The sequence below is a fragment of the Hippoglossus hippoglossus genome, chromosome 10 (genome assembly GCF_009819705.1).
Source record: "Hippoglossus hippoglossus isolate fHipHip1 chromosome 10, fHipHip1.pri, whole genome shotgun sequence".
Classification (NCBI taxonomy): Eukaryota; Metazoa; Chordata; class Actinopteri; order Pleuronectiformes; family Pleuronectidae; genus Hippoglossus; species Hippoglossus hippoglossus.
In genome coordinates this window covers 17669092-17684540 of record NC_047160.1, presented here as the reverse complement: position 1 = coordinate 17684540, position 15449 = coordinate 17669092, and the positions used below count along the sequence as shown (strand labels likewise).

General features: G+C 43.4%; 1 protein-coding gene across 4 annotated transcripts in view; it reads left to right on the top strand.

Annotated features, from left to right (window-relative positions):
* dlg3 (discs, large homolog 3 (Drosophila)) overlaps positions 1-15449 on the top strand; it is a 76339-nt gene that overhangs the window by 834 nt on the left and 60056 nt on the right. For 3 of the 4 annotated variants that reach the window (XM_034597120.1, XM_034597116.1, XM_034597118.1), the window contains exons 2-4: positions 787-918; positions 7583-7668; positions 12432-12545. In XM_034597120.1, coding sequence (XP_034453011.1) covers positions 787-918; positions 7583-7668; positions 12432-12545 — 332 coding nt within the window. Of the gene's footprint in view, positions 1-786; positions 919-7582; positions 7673-10787; positions 10798-12431; positions 12546-15449 lie in introns of those variants that run through there. The other variant, XM_034597123.1, reaches the window with a different exon arrangement.

Genomic DNA, 15449 nt, shown 5'->3' with positions numbered 1-15449 from the left:
GTTTGTAAAATGTCCTTGCTTTCTTGCCTGTTTAGTTATTATGTGTCTGCATTAGATTATCTTAAACTATTTTCTTTAGATTTTACAGATATATAATGACTTGATTAGTCACTTGACAGAAAAATACTTGGCCTCCATTGTGTGACTGATTTACTAATTTAATTTATGAAGGGGAAAAAAGCTGATATTTTCTGCTTCTAGCTGGTGATTCTTTCTTCTCTATATTAGTATTTTATTGTAGTTCACTAAATATATTTTTAGGTTTTACAATTTTTAGATATTTAAAATGCTCTTGGAACCAACTTAATTGTCATTTTCCCCCTGTTTACTTTATATTTACATTGCTAGTAGAGTAAAATAAGTATTTTTTATTGTATCACTACTGTACATTAGCTGCACAATAGCCATAAACTTCTTCCACTGCTCAATCTACAGTATTTTGCACCGTTCCTGTTTGCAATGCAATCATACACTGAAGTTCATATCCTTTATACCCTGTGCCTTCTTGTCTGTTATGCTGTGTACATATATGTCACTTGAGTACTTCATTTACTGTGTACTTATATGTTGTGCTACTTATATTTTGAGTACTTATATGTCTACTTAGACACCGATGATCAGAGAGCGACAGCATTTCAATCCTGTCTATGCCCTGTACATATGGCACAATTGACAATGAAGTTGACTTTGACATATTATAATATTGTGTCCCTGTATATCTTGAAATGTATTTTTATATGTATTTGATACTGTTGTCCTGAGACATGTGTGTATTTTGTGAGGCAGACACAGAGCGGGCAGTGGGGCTGCTCAGGAAGTACCAGGCCAACCTCACCAGTCCAGAGGAGCACACGTTGAGGACCAGCGTGGGCAAAGTGTCGGCCATCTTGGGAAGCCAGCTGTTCCAGGCCCTTCTCGGTAAGAAAAACACTGTAAAGCTGCTCATTCTGGAGGAAGTTCGTCTTTCAAAACTCTGCAGCTTTTCCTGTTCCCGTTCGCTCTTCTTCCTTTTATGTGTAAAGTGTTTTTGTTTGTTTTTGCTCCAGTTGCCGTCACTTTACTGTGGTTTTGCACAGAGCAGCTTATGTTGTACTGTACTCTGTAATGAAGTGGTTGGCTGCAGGCTGACACGAGACGCAGACAGGGTCAGGTTGTATTGATTTGTGTGAGAAGTTAACGGAGTCTAAATGTTTCCCAATTAGATCTTATGAAAGAGGCCTTTCAGTTTGCCTTACAAAGGTTTGCTGTATTACCCCCCCCCCCCCCTCCCCCGTCTGCAACATACTCAGATTGTAATGAAATCCCAATAAAGCCGCACACAAAAAACACAGTCCATCTATAAACGGAGTTTTCATAAACTCAGACTTGTCACACGCTGAAAATGCAATTCCTCCCTCGTTAGCTTTAACTTTATGGCCTCATGTCAACATGACACAAATCACTGCTCGTAGAAACTGAAGCAGTTCATTCACCGTTAACAGAAGCAGTAATCTACTGAGGCTACATCCATACTACTACCTTTTAGTTTGAAGTGTTTGCCTCTGTATCAATTTTAATCCCTGTCGCCTGAAAATGCATATCACCTGACGACTCGCGTACACTGAGCATGCACGTGGTGGTGTACGCAGATTGCTCCAACAATAGCGCATCTCCTACGCATGAAAGCATCTGTATCGGTGTAAAATGTGAATTAAACTGCACAACAGCTGATAGCAAAGACAACAGGGTCAGAAACGCTTGTAACTGATTATCCGTGTCGCGTTCTTTTCCGAGTCTTCAGTAAGTGGGTCATGTGACAGGAGCCCGACGAATCAGCAAATGCTACGTCATGACCGCAAAGACCCAATCAGCAAGCAGTTGAGTGTCTACGTCATTGTTTCCAAATGTCTCTTTTTCTGCTCGTCCAGACTAAAACACTGCAGCAGAGTATTCTAGAGTAGTGTGGACGCCAGGCGCATCTGTAGCGGAGTTGAAAACATAGAAGTGTGGATGTAGCCTGAAGCTGCAGCTGACAACACTGATTCTACTAATCCTGTTGTCAGCGTATAGTTATACTGATCTGGAGTCAGTGTCCTTCATTGTCACCAGCTTCACCTTCATGATAAGTTTGGCGTTTTGGTGAAGGGTTCGAGGAAGCCGGTGTGAACCTTGACCTCGGCTCCTTTTTAAAGCAGATAAAGCACATTACTTCCCTTTAATCAATGGTTGAGTGGTCCTTCTAATTACCACAGCCATGTTATAATGATGCCTGCCCGTGGGTCTGCTGATGCCACTGCTGACCTACTGCTGCTCCACTGCTGGGGATCTGAGGGGGAAGGGCCGCTCAGGCAGCTGTTCAAAAAAATACTGTATGGCTGTTTTTACTCTTGTGAGAAATCAACCTTTTTGAGAAACAGCACAATACATAGTCTGGACTCATCTGATGTGTATGTCCATATTTATAAAGTCCGGAGATATGGGTCCAGACTTTCTCCACAGTTTGCGGAGATGTCTGTCCCGTTCAGGCTGAATGCGAATAATATGTTGATATACCAACTTTTAATGCAGTGCCATCATCAGGTTAAACTTTTAATTTGTTCAATACTTTAATTTATGGCCATATACCTGGAGAACTAACTACATTCCCATCAGCCTTAGCTGTGCTTTGGGTTTAGCGCAGATTAGCAGACAGTTAACATTACCCGTGGGCCTGCTCAACATCAGCATATTAGCATTGTCATTGTTAGCATGTTAGCATCTAACTCAAAGCACTGCTCTGTGCAGTCAGTGCAACTTCAGAGAGCTGAGCATGACTGTTACATACCGAACTGTCGATTCACTGTATTAGTCAGCGAAAAGCAACCGTTCAACAAAGAAGTACCTTTATATAACATATTTATACTTACTATTTTTATTATAACAACATGACCCCGGTTTAAATTTGATCGTGATTTAAAATTAGCTATGCTGACAAGGTTTCCATAGAGCTCTGAGGGATCTGAAACAATTCTTAAACTATAGAATAACACTCAGTCACGTTCTCCTTTGTGTTGGCACTGTTTAGTATAATATGTCGAGACAACATTTTTATTAGACGTTTGTACAGTCATGTATCTCTGCAGAGGACAGGGACGGCCTGAGAAGCGTATCTCTGTGAAAGCTCAATGCTATACCTGATGTATCTTGTTATATGATGAAGTGAGGGAGACTCGGAGAGGATTAACCTTCCAAATCAGGATTCCAAACATTCCTCACAAAGAATGTTCAATCAGGGACGAGCCAAAGGCCGACAGGACAGTAAACTGCTCCTGGCTTCAATGCCGACTCTATTCTTTAAAACTCCTGGCTCTCTGGCTCATCTGCGCACTGTTAGGGTTAGAGGATGAAGAAGACGAGGTCTATGGTCCGTGCTTGTCAGGTGCAGGCCCGATGAAGCTTCTCTTGCTTCTTTCAACATGTGGTTCTCATCAGAAAAGGCAGGAGTGGAGGAGCAGCCGGTTCACAGCACTAACAGGAATACAGCACTATACTAACATTACTCATCCTCTTATCCTCTCCTGTTATGTTTGCTCTGCATGCTCGGTGCCATGTGAACCGGCTCTATTTCTCTCACCGTGGGGTTTGCTGAAACATTAAAGCAGTGTTTTGAATATGTTGTGATCAGATGAGACAGTTTTGTGATTGAAAAGATGCAGTCGTCACGATTTGAAGAGGGTGATCTGCCAACATGACAGTACAGTATTCATCTTTGAGAGAACTCTCCAACGTCGATGCACTGTGGGAAGTAAAGAGGTGTTTGATGCAGTGTGGGAAGGTTCAGTACCGGCCACTTGATTGGATGTCTGCACGGTTGCACAGTCACGAACAAAGGTTGCCTTAACTGTGCATCCACCCTTTTGTTCCAGTGTACAAACATGCCGTGGGAGGCATGGGGGGGGCTGCTCATGGGGAGTTGGGACCCACACGGACAGACACATGTTAAATTACAGGGGACCCTAAATTCCTGGGGGACACTTTATCGAGGCCGCGACAAGGGGGTGAATTGTTTGCCCTGCCGGGAAATCGTGGCCTATTTTCCTGTGAATGTGAGCTGTGGATTGCTCGTCACCACGTGAAGAACCAGGGTCACCACTTGTTTTCCTGTATGATTCACCCAGCCAGCCAATACAGAGATGACTTCAGTACAGCTGAAAAGGTACATGACGAATAGAGGCGGCCTGTAACACACACAAACACACTGTGTTTTTAGGACAGGGAGAACGTGCAGGAACCCCCCCCCCCACCACCACCACCACCAGCACCCACCCATGTCTGTGACAAAAAGGCTCAGCGCTCCGACCAGGCCAACCCTAAAAAAGATCTGGGAGTAAGTCCTGTGAAAGAGACTTCTGGCTTTGATTATGTTTTCTGTTCCATGGTTAGGAATGTATGTGGTCTGCGAGGGTTGGAACAGTTCAGAGATTTTGTTTTTTTTAAGTCACAGATGTGGAAAAAAAATAACTCTGTACTTTGTGTGACTGTGAATCCCGATCTTAAAAACACTTCAAGACCCGATTGAGCACTTTTTCTCTGTCTCGTTACTTCTGCCAGGAATAGATGAGCGATATAATTAGAAGTGTTGGTTGGTGAAAGCGAGCCAGGTGTCCGAGCACATCCGGCGTGATGCAACGAATTGGAGATTTATTTCAAGCTGAGCTAAGCAGCGTTTTAACAAATATGTCGCACGTGAGCTGCTTCCTGACTTGCACTGAAGGCCGCACATTTTCCTGACATTTTCCAGAGGCTGTCTGTGAGAACTCAAATGTCAGAGTCAGTTACTCCCGACATTTTCTGGAAGTTTTCCTGCCAGCGCCCAAGTAAAGTGGTCCAAGTGAGTGTTTTAAACAAAAACATGCACAGTAGAATGAATGTGTCCGGCCTCCTGCTGCTCCACCCAGGGACCATCCCTCACCGGAATGCTCTGGAGATTCTCCTGATGTTGTCATCTTGGCTGACCACAGACCATCTCCTGCTGCATTCTTCACATGTGAAAGGACAACGTGATAAGTTACACCCTGGTGATTTTATAGGTGGAACACTTTATCGTGTATCTGAATAGTTTGGCATATTAGCGATAAGGAGGCCTGCATGCCATGGGTATTTGTCTTTATGTAAATGTGTTTATGTAGGCCTACCTGCAGTGTGTGTGTGTGTGTGTGTGTGTGTGTGTGTGTGTGTGACTCCTTGTATATAAAAAGTTTGTGCAGTGAGGTTGCTGAGCTGGGCAACAAACTCCTCAGCCCACACATGGCTTCACTCCTCCATATTCAGACACAGCGATGAGTCACATGCTCCATTCTTACACTTTTGTTCTCAGGGTGCCTTGTTGGGACGTCTTGACTCTTATCTCCTTGTCACACACACACACACACACACACACACACACACACACACACACACACACACACACACACACACACATCACACACACACTTTGAGCACATTCCTTTCTTTGAGTCTCTGTTTCAAACAAAGATGTTCATTGAGTTAATAAAAACAAAAATGTAACAGGTTTCCCTGGATGTCCAGTCATGTGGCCCGTCTTGCCCCGACATTGAACTTTGGGAAGTTGATGAAGTCCCTAGCAACCTCCTTTTTGCAAACAGTGCAGTAACCAGGCCCACGTGTGACATCAGCAAAGTTGTCCCAGTGCATTCTCATCAAACGGCTGCCACTCAATAGGTGACCACAGGTCATGGGCGTGTAATGAGCCAAGAGGTGATGAGTGGAGACGAGCGGAGGAGGGGGGGGGGGACCAGAGTGGAGAAGTTCAGTCAGAGGAGGGAAACTTTAAAAGGCAAAAGGAGGAGGAGTTAAAGAACATGTCAGTACTGATGTCACACGTCTGGTGTTGCTGTGATACTTGAGGAGGAGTTACATGTATTAATGTCTCTCTGCTTTTTCACTATGTGTCAACATGTGAAGACTGTAGGGAGAACCTGGTTGTCTCAGACTGGTCAAGCTTAGATATTGTTCATGAAGTAATTCTGTTTTCACCTCTAATTGTTGGTTGGTTGGTTGGTTGGTTTGTTCTGAAAGCAAGATTATACAAAAACAACTGAAAAGATGTTTATGAGACTGGGTGGAAGAAAGCAGTAAGCAGAGGCATCCAGGTTTTTTTAAACTTTCTTTAACATTGTGAGATAGGCTAGTTTTTTTGTTTTGTTTTGTGTTTTTGACACGTTCACCTTTGTCCCAGAGAATAATTCATCAATCTTAATGAAACTGGGAATTTAGGGGAACTGATATTTATGAGTGTGTGAAATGTGGTGCAGCTTGATTGAATTCCAGGGGACTGTTGGCCCTTAGAGGAGGTGTGTGCTCTACTGAGCGCCATTCATTTGCTATGTTATCTGTTAGAAGGGCATTTTGGTCAAGACTGGATTGTCATAAAATTAAAATTAGACATTGGTGTTTCACTCAGGATGCATTATTTTTTTACTTTAGTGATGCCTTAACTTTTCATTCAGCTCAAGAGTTTAATTTGAATAATAATACTTTGGTTTATGACCACATTTTTCTGAAACTAATGACATTTCCATTAGTCGGAGTTTACTTATATTTATTGTTTCTTTACACTACTTTTTTATTGCACTACAGTGGAAACCTACAGAGCAGCTGATTTGCACATGAGAGTTATTTCTTGCACGACTCTTAACTTAATAACGAGTGATGTAATAATGTAATAGAATAGTGTTGTATATTCGTTTATTATGTACATTGAGAGCAATGCTGAACCGGAGTCAAATTCCATGTGTACACATACGGTACTTGGCAAATAAAGCTGATTCTGCTTCTTATTTAGTCTTGTTTTCCTTATGATATTTTTATTCTGCTTTTACACCTTTAGATTATTATTTGCTCTCATTAAATATGCATGTGTATGTAAGTTATACTTATTTCCACTGGTTGTACAATCACGTTAGGGTTGACACGACTCTGACGTGAAAGTTCAGTGAATAGCTTCTGTAAAATCCATATTCCATGTCTGCATCACTCAAATCAAAAGCAACAGGCTCAACATTTCCCATTGCTCAACTAGGGGGCAGTGTCTGCATTTATTCCACATGTGTGGGAGCATGTGTACCCTCACCCTAAAATGGAGCTTCAGCGTAAAGAGACTGAAAATGACCTGAGGTGTAAAGTGAAAACTGAGGAGAATCAGTGTTGTTGGCGATACACGTTGTTCAGGTATGAGACATTAAAATGTGTCCCTCTAGGACTCTGTCTTGATGATTGACTCAGTCGGTGTCTGACTCAATCACTGTAGTTCAGCAACAAGATAAGAAGAGCACTTGCAAATGTGGAGACATAACTTCCCTGTAAACAGACGACTCCCACCCCCACGTTTTCACCTGCTGCACCTCTGAGGCAAACAGACATCTCCCAGTGTGCCCATGACTGATCAGTGGTTTTTAAAGCAGTTCACTTTCAAACACTGAGAAGTTATGAACAAGAAAATATGACTCAGTCAGAAAAAATATATATACTTTCATGTTGTATTTGTAACGATCCAAGTAAAGGAAAAAAAAAAAAAAAGCTCATTATTGTGTTTTTCTCACAGATATTCAAGAGTGTTACGAGGTGACCTTGCAGCAGAACTCAGAAGAAAGTGTTGTGAAAGAAGACAGAAGGCAGGATGCGTGGGAGGTAATTTTCCAGCTTCACATTATAGATTATGGAGAAAATAAACGTAAATATTTACTCCGTTCACTGTTAAAATACATGTTTACAGTGTATCTGGTGTAGCACGTACTGGCGTGTGCCGCACTTTGCCTCCTGGCTGCACAAAAAGGCACAGCGGCCAACACATGGTGTCACTACCTGTGTCCCTCACACTCCTACATGGGTAAGATGTTATCGTGAGTCACGGCGGCGATGACTTCAACCTGATGAGTGAGTGAGTGAGTGAGTGAGTGAGTGAGTGAGTGTGAGGCGGAGGAGAAGTTGGAGCGAGGGACACATGGGTAGAAAGAGAAGAGGGAAATTAGACCGAGTCAAAAGAGTACTGATTACCATTTGCTCATCAGTGGGCTGCTCTCGTGAAGTCAGCCGGTCTTTTCATTATAACAAGTGTTCGCACTCACATGGATATTTAGAATATTTCTAGTGTATAGTGAGGAGAAAATCCGATTTGTAGATATGAACATTATTCACAGAGACGTCTCACACAAGTGGATTCATAGAAAACATGAATGCGAAAGCCTACAACACAACCACAAGAGCTACACAACAGAAACATAATCCCAATGGAAGCGATTGACAACTGATGGTGACCATGAAACGTGCAGAGTAACTCACTGTCGTCAGGTGAGCCTTCGTTTAAGGAAAGCCTCTCAAGCCAGTCGCCGCTTAAAATTGGATGAACCCAATCGGTTCATTCTGTCTGAATAAAATGATTGGTTGTCTTTATTACAATCCAGAAAGGGCCACAGACGTGTTTTTTACTTCTTTTAGAGAACTTTATTCATTGATAGCTATCGGGACCTGAAGAGGATTTCAAGAAATAAGATAAAGTGTTTCACAAGCCACTTACCAACCCCTTCCTTTGCTGCTTACATGGTGACAAGTCATTAGTTGGTTGTAATTAGTTGTTAAAACTCTTCAGCCTGTTCAGAGATCCTTAAAACTGTGCTCCAGGGGTCATCCATTTTCTCTGTGGTCACTCGGGACCTTCTGATTGCTGATGAATTGACACAGTGGAGATGATTTTAACCACCGGGTTACTGTCAGCAGGGTGTTAGATCTCTGGCAGACTCATCAGTGAACAGGGTTAATTATGGAGCAGGCGACTGTAGATCTGACTGAGCCACTCTGAATGTTCGGATCTATACTGGATTTCATATGTAGCCTGATAAATTGACTCTTGCATAAATGTCCTGATGCATATTTCAAGTATACGCAACGTTTTTTGAAAAACATGCACAGTACAATGCGTGTGCCAGCGATCTTTAGGCTTATAATAAAAAGGTGCTGCTGAATTACGCAATTCAATCCTCACACAAGATAAAAAGTTTAATCCAACATTATTCCTTCATGCTTCACAGCCCCCCCCCCCCTCCAGTCAATCCCTTAATGGCAATATGTTTTTGGAAATTCATGTGCTAAGTCTGAACTGGATTGTGTTCGGTCAGCTGAACAGGGGAACTGCAATAAACTTGTCATTCGCTGGACTGTTATTAAATGGATGCTTTAGTGCAGGAAAGTGTGTTGTCCAGGTTGTGGCCGCTCGTCTGCACGTAAAACTTCAGTGACTGACAAGAAGGATTCTCATTTGTTTTGTGACCTTGTTTAAAGGACAAAATTAAGGAACGTATTAACAATCTGTTTTCTGTTTATCATATCATGGACATTATCTGCACAAATGATCTCTAACATTTTGGTCTGAAGAATCACAGACATATCGGATCATTGGCAGCAAACCACTGTGCTCTAAAGAAGTTAAATTGTTTAGTTGGATGCCACTTAATCACTATTAATTGTATATAAGTTGACATATTGTTTTATCGATTGTTTTATTTATCATTTACTTCTAGTCAACTATATATTAACTGGTATTTTTAGTTTATCCATCACATACTTAATCCCCAGCCTAGTACTGTGTTGACTCTTGTTTTTGTACTTTTTGTTATCTACCCATTACAATTAGCTGATGCATTTTTACATTTAGCTATTTCAATAATCCAATACAGAATATCAACAAACCACCATTTTGACCTCTGCCAAAGAAGTTGTGTTTTCACCCCTGACCATTTGTTTGTTTGTTGGTCAGCAACAAAAACTGAACGGATTTCTACTAAACTAGGTGGAAGGATGGGTCAAGAAAGAACCCGTTAAAATTTGGCATCAGGCATATTTATGGGCTATCAATGAATGTGTGCAATTTCGTGCACATCTGAATAATCAAATTATTATCTACCTCATCTACTTCACAATCTTTCAACATATCTCCCCACAACCACTGAAGTGGCCCAGCGAGGGAGTCGATCAACAGCTGCATGAGGTGAACGTGTTCCTCCTCCATCAGTCCCATGGAAGAGGAACTAAACCACAAACTGTAACTGCTGCTTGAACTTTATTCTGCCGTCCTAAGCTCCTCTCAGTGTATTCTGTGATCCGCCCTGTCTAGCCTCTAATTCGGTGCAGCATGGCTCCTGATCCTTCCCCCCCCCCATCCACTCCTCTCTGGATCACAGCAGCCTGTGGGGCCCAGGCACAGTCCTAGAGAGAGAAGAGGTGATGGAAGGATGCAGCAGTCATAGTTGGAAGTTTGAGAGAGGAAGAGAGAGCGAGCGCTGCTTAATGGACACCCAGTGAGGTGCTCATCAGTATTCTGGCCATGCTGTCACCTGAGTGGAGGATGGGAGGGAAACTAAATGAGTCTGCAAATTCCCTGATTTGGTGCAGAGAAGCAGGTGAGAGTGAAGAACGGCTCCTTCAGAGAACAAATGAAAGCAGACAAGAAGCTGTTTTTAGTAGATTTATTGAATCTATGATTACAGAGGAACTTGTGTTTTGACGGCAAGAACATTCAGGTGTTGTTTTTTTTATTTTATTGTGTAGTAGTCATGGAAGTGGTAGTAATGGCCTAATCAAAAAAACTCGAAGACTGAATACATTTTAAATATTATATAATTTTAATGTTATTTATTGAAATGCTGATTTTGAATATGTCTGCAGAATGTGTTTGTGTGCGTAATGCAAAGGCCATAAAAACTATTAAGCTGCTTTCAGACATGCACTGAACTCCGCAGTTCCTCCGTATTTTCTCCGGAGGAGGTGCATGTCTGAAAGCAAATGTCCGAGTGCGATGCTCTGCAGTTTCTGCAGACTTTCTGTGCCTGGCCTCCTGGTATAATGTCCGTAGAAATCCAGGAGGAGTCGATGTGTGAACACAGCAGGGGAACCCCGCTGGATTCACCGGAAGTGAGTTGGGGGAGTTGACGCAAACATGAATGACACACACGTAGAAGATACCTACGAAGATGTCAAGAGAGTTTGTGGTGATAAGAGCTGACAGCGGCGTCTGTGTGTTGTCAAGAAAATCATGTGATCTCCGCTAATACGTCACTTCCTGCCTCTGCCTGCTGCACCCGGCTGCTGCACCCCTCCCCTGAATAATGCAGAGGATTTGTTGCTGTTGTGAACGCGTCTGTGCAGAGAATCTCATGCTGTGTTGTGCATGTGTGAAAGGCAAAGTGCGGGTAAACTCCGTAGCCAATTCCTTGGATTTTACCTGCAGGTCATGTCTGAAAACTGCTTTAGACAGAGCGGGCAGCAGCAGTGGTGGTGGTGGTGGTGGTGGGTGGGGGCCTCTCTGGCTCTGGCGGAGCAGTTGACCTGTCTGCCAGTGCTGCCATGTGAGAACAGAGCTGTCAAAGTAAAACTCACTTCAACACCTCTGAAATAACACAGTATGTCTGATCTACTACACCAGTGCAAAATAAACAGTTGTTGTGAGCACGTTGATGTAGCCTGCTTGCTCGGGGGTGTGTACTTAGACACTTATATTTTCAACTTGAGCACAAGAGTAGCTTTCACTTAAAAAAGAAGTTACCGCTTGTTTGTAAAAAATCACTGGGCCTGTTTTACACTTTTGGTAACTTTGGTAAACTTGTATATGTGACAGCTCGCTCTAAAGGCTGCCCTCTGCTGGCAGATAAGTACTGTGTCTCTGTGTGTTCGTGTTCGCAGTCAGTAGAAGGTCTCAGTCGCTGTTCTTGTTGTTTGTATCTCAACATGTAAATGGTAAATGGGCTGTATTACTAGTTATCTTTCTAGTCATCGACCACTAAACCCCATCGACCACTATTCTACAATAAGCTGCTTTTATTTTCTGTCATACACACACTGCTGGTGTGGGGTTCATGTATCTCGCCTCAGGAAACTTTTTAAGGAGCTGGGGATCGAACCACCGATTTTTTTGTTGAGCGAACGACCCGTAGTTCCTCCTCAGCCACAGCTGCTCCAATATGTATTGGACTTAAATCATTTTGATTTCAGTTGCACATTTGCTGTTGAGTACAATTTGTCACATTAGACTAAAATGCTGAGTCCAGTTTTGTGCTGCTCTGTTGTCACAGCTGACTGTTAATACATGCTTTTATCAACTAGCGCCTGTTTTTGCTTTAGCAATCGTTTGACATTTTAGCGAAATGTTTTTATTCACTTTTTTGTCAACAATTAGATATTTATGTATTTTTAAGCTGTTTCTCAAGTCTTCACTTTTTGCGACTTGCTGTTCCTGAGAAGAAAGTGCATAAGCATATTTCCCAAAATGTTAAACCACTTCTTTACAGATGTTTGCAGTGGTTGTCATCCATGGTATCCACAATGTCCGGATCAATGTTGGAGTAGTGTTTTTTTCTAATCTGATTTTCACCATTCCTGTCCAACATTGCTGTGTCCTTCAGGATCAGGAGGAGGAGGAGGGTGTGTCTCGGGTGCGAGTGACCAGCAGGAGGAGTCCTCACAAAGTGGAGCGAGTTTCTGGCTTGGTGACCCGTTCCCACGTCGACATGCCGAAGGTGAGTGGCACCAAGCAAACAGGACCAAGCAATGATCCAACAACGAATGATCCTCGTGATGTGGTGATTACACATTCTCCACTGAGCGAGCTCCGAGCGAGCTCCAGCATCGTGAAACATCTCTTACTGTTCACAAAAACCCACATGTCCTCCGTCACTGGTCACAGGTTCTTTGGACCTGTGACCAGTGATTGGGGTTTGCTTTGTGTTTGTTTGGTTCGCTCTGGAGTTTATGAGATACGTATTCAAACAGAGCGACAGAGAGGAGCAGACACACACACACATGCGCCCCTGTGGATGGGAGAGAGGTTCTTCCCGTAGATTTTGTGACGCAACGCAGCGTTTTAACTTCGTAGTTGCTGAAGAAGTGACGACCCGGATTATCCAGGAACATGGATCTGAGTTCAGTGGGTTAATGTGGAGATCGGTTCTGCATGTGAGTGATTGGAAAGGAACAGAGGAGCAGAATCACTTGTTAACCCGATTTTCTTACCTATCTCTTGGCAAGCAAGCCGTTAGGGATATTTAGATGCAAGGCTTTCATGAGTAACAAGCACAGTCCTCCTTCTTCATGACAGAGACATGTCTTATAGGCTTGCCATGTTCTTCAGTATTGCTAAGGGCCCTTGTGTTCACATGCCTTCCCCATTACAACACGGCCAGTGGCACATGGCAGCAGAGGGGCCGCAGGCGTTGGCTTTTCAGCTGAGCCCAGAACTAGTGCAGTGGGGGGAGGCATGACGATCTGGGGGCTAGGACGGGGTAAAGGAGATGGAGATGCAGGCTCTGAGCTCATGGACTCAATGTGCTTGTATGATAATGTCTCATAAGAACATGGTGAAAACACAGGTTGACTCTGGTGTGGATAATATGGAGCTGTGCACGTGTGTGTGTGTTGTGTGTGAGAGAGACTCCCTCTATCACATGAAGGAGGGAGGTGAGGGAGCCGAGGAGGTGCAAGGATTGGGAGGGAGGGAGGAAGGAGAGATATAGTGGGGGAGGCTGAGAGAGAGAGAGAAAGAGAGGCGAGGGCCGGTGCAGTGCAGAGCTGGAACGGACACCCAGAGCTCAGCCTTCCTCAGGTTGCCATGGAAACCACATTCCTCCCCCGCCTGCATCCCTACAGACTGCTCCGACTCTCTCTCTCTCTCTCTATCTATCTCTCTCTCTCCTCGCTTTTCTGTTTTTCATCCTGTCTTTTTCATTCCTCTTCTAATTCGCATCTTTGTTTTTTTTTTTTATTCCTTCTCCCTTGCTCTCACTCTCGTTCTCTCTCGCTCTCTCTCTCTCTCTTTCTGCTCCGTTTTTTTTTTTTTTTACTCCGCACACACATTGAGCACATTTGTGATGATGCACACTCAGCAAGCACACAGTGATTTCACATGCATTGCTCTCTGTGGCAAGGTGAATGGATAATTACACACACACACACACACACACACACACACACACACACACATATACACAGTTCTTTTTTGTTCATTCCCGTGCATTCATGGACACATAAGCACTTTGTTGTTTTCTCCGCATCTCTGTATTTTCTTCTCTCTATTTTTACTCCCCCTTCTGTTCAGCACCATGCTTCAATAATGCCCCCTCTAGTCATCACATTTCTGCCCACACACAGGGCACCTCAGCTTCGTTTCTCCGCAGCTATGGCGTCTCATCGTGGACACCTTCATCTTATTTCATCAATTGCTTTCACCTTCATGTTCGGTTTGCAGCTCATCTCTTAACCTCCTACTTGCATCCCTTTTCACAGCTCTCTTTCTTTCCGCTCCTTTCTTCTCGTGATGCGCACAAAATCTATGTGAAATGTGGGTTCCGTACCCATGCAGCTCTGATACAATCTCCCACTCTCCTCTTCTCCCCATCTCCCTCATTTCCCTCTATTCCCTCTTTCATTTTCCTCCCTGTGTATGCTCCTCTCTTGTTTTTCCATCAGTCGGAGGTGCTCTGTGTGGTGTGTGTGTGATGGAGCAGCTCCGAGGCCTCTTATTGGGAGTCATGGCCATGTAGCCTTTGTTTTTCTGTGTTTGCACCTCTGGGAGACCTTTAGTTGTTGCTCCCCGGCAGGTTACCTTGTCTTTCAGTACAAAACTGATGAGTATCTCTAATGCACATTGCATCTCTCCTGCACACTTCACAAAGCTCTGATTCATTGAGCAGTATTATGTGTAAAAGATATTCTGCAATTTATTCCTTTCAATATCTGATATTTGCAGAGGGAAGGATCGTTCTGTCATGATGTAATGATGCCTGAGAGAGAGACTTATAAGACTTGCTTCCTCACCCCCTCTTACAGTTAGTTAAGGCTACAGTAAGAACAGCTTAGTACGTGTTGATAAACGGAGCTGCCTCTTTAAGGCTGCCTCACTGCCGACTGTCCTTTTATGGCGCCGCATCCGGTCAGGTGACGAAGGAGCAGAGTCACACAGCTTCTCTGAGAAATGCCTCGAAATGACTGAAAAGCTCAATACACGGTCTGTGCAGGGTGTCCAGGTGGGTTTATGTAATAAGGGTTGTGCAGGCTGATGCCGAGCTGATATTGTTTTTTTTGGGGGGGGGGACGCGCAGTAGCATCTCTGTACAAAAGCACAGGATAATTTCCTCGCTTATGCCATAAATCACAGGCCCTTCTTTTTCATTTGTCAACCGAGGGTCAGAGGTCGCTGCTTTCATTTCACAAGATAAATCACCTCGTGCTGTTGATCTCTCCAGTCCAAGCTGTTTAATTGGGCACAGTATTTATCAATGATTGCACACACACATATAACCAACTCTGACTCATGCATACACAATATATATATATGTGTGTGTGTGTGTGTGTATACATATATATTTGTGCATGGACGTGCGTTAGATGAATGAATGAATCTTTCGGGTCGCCTAAAACCAATTCGT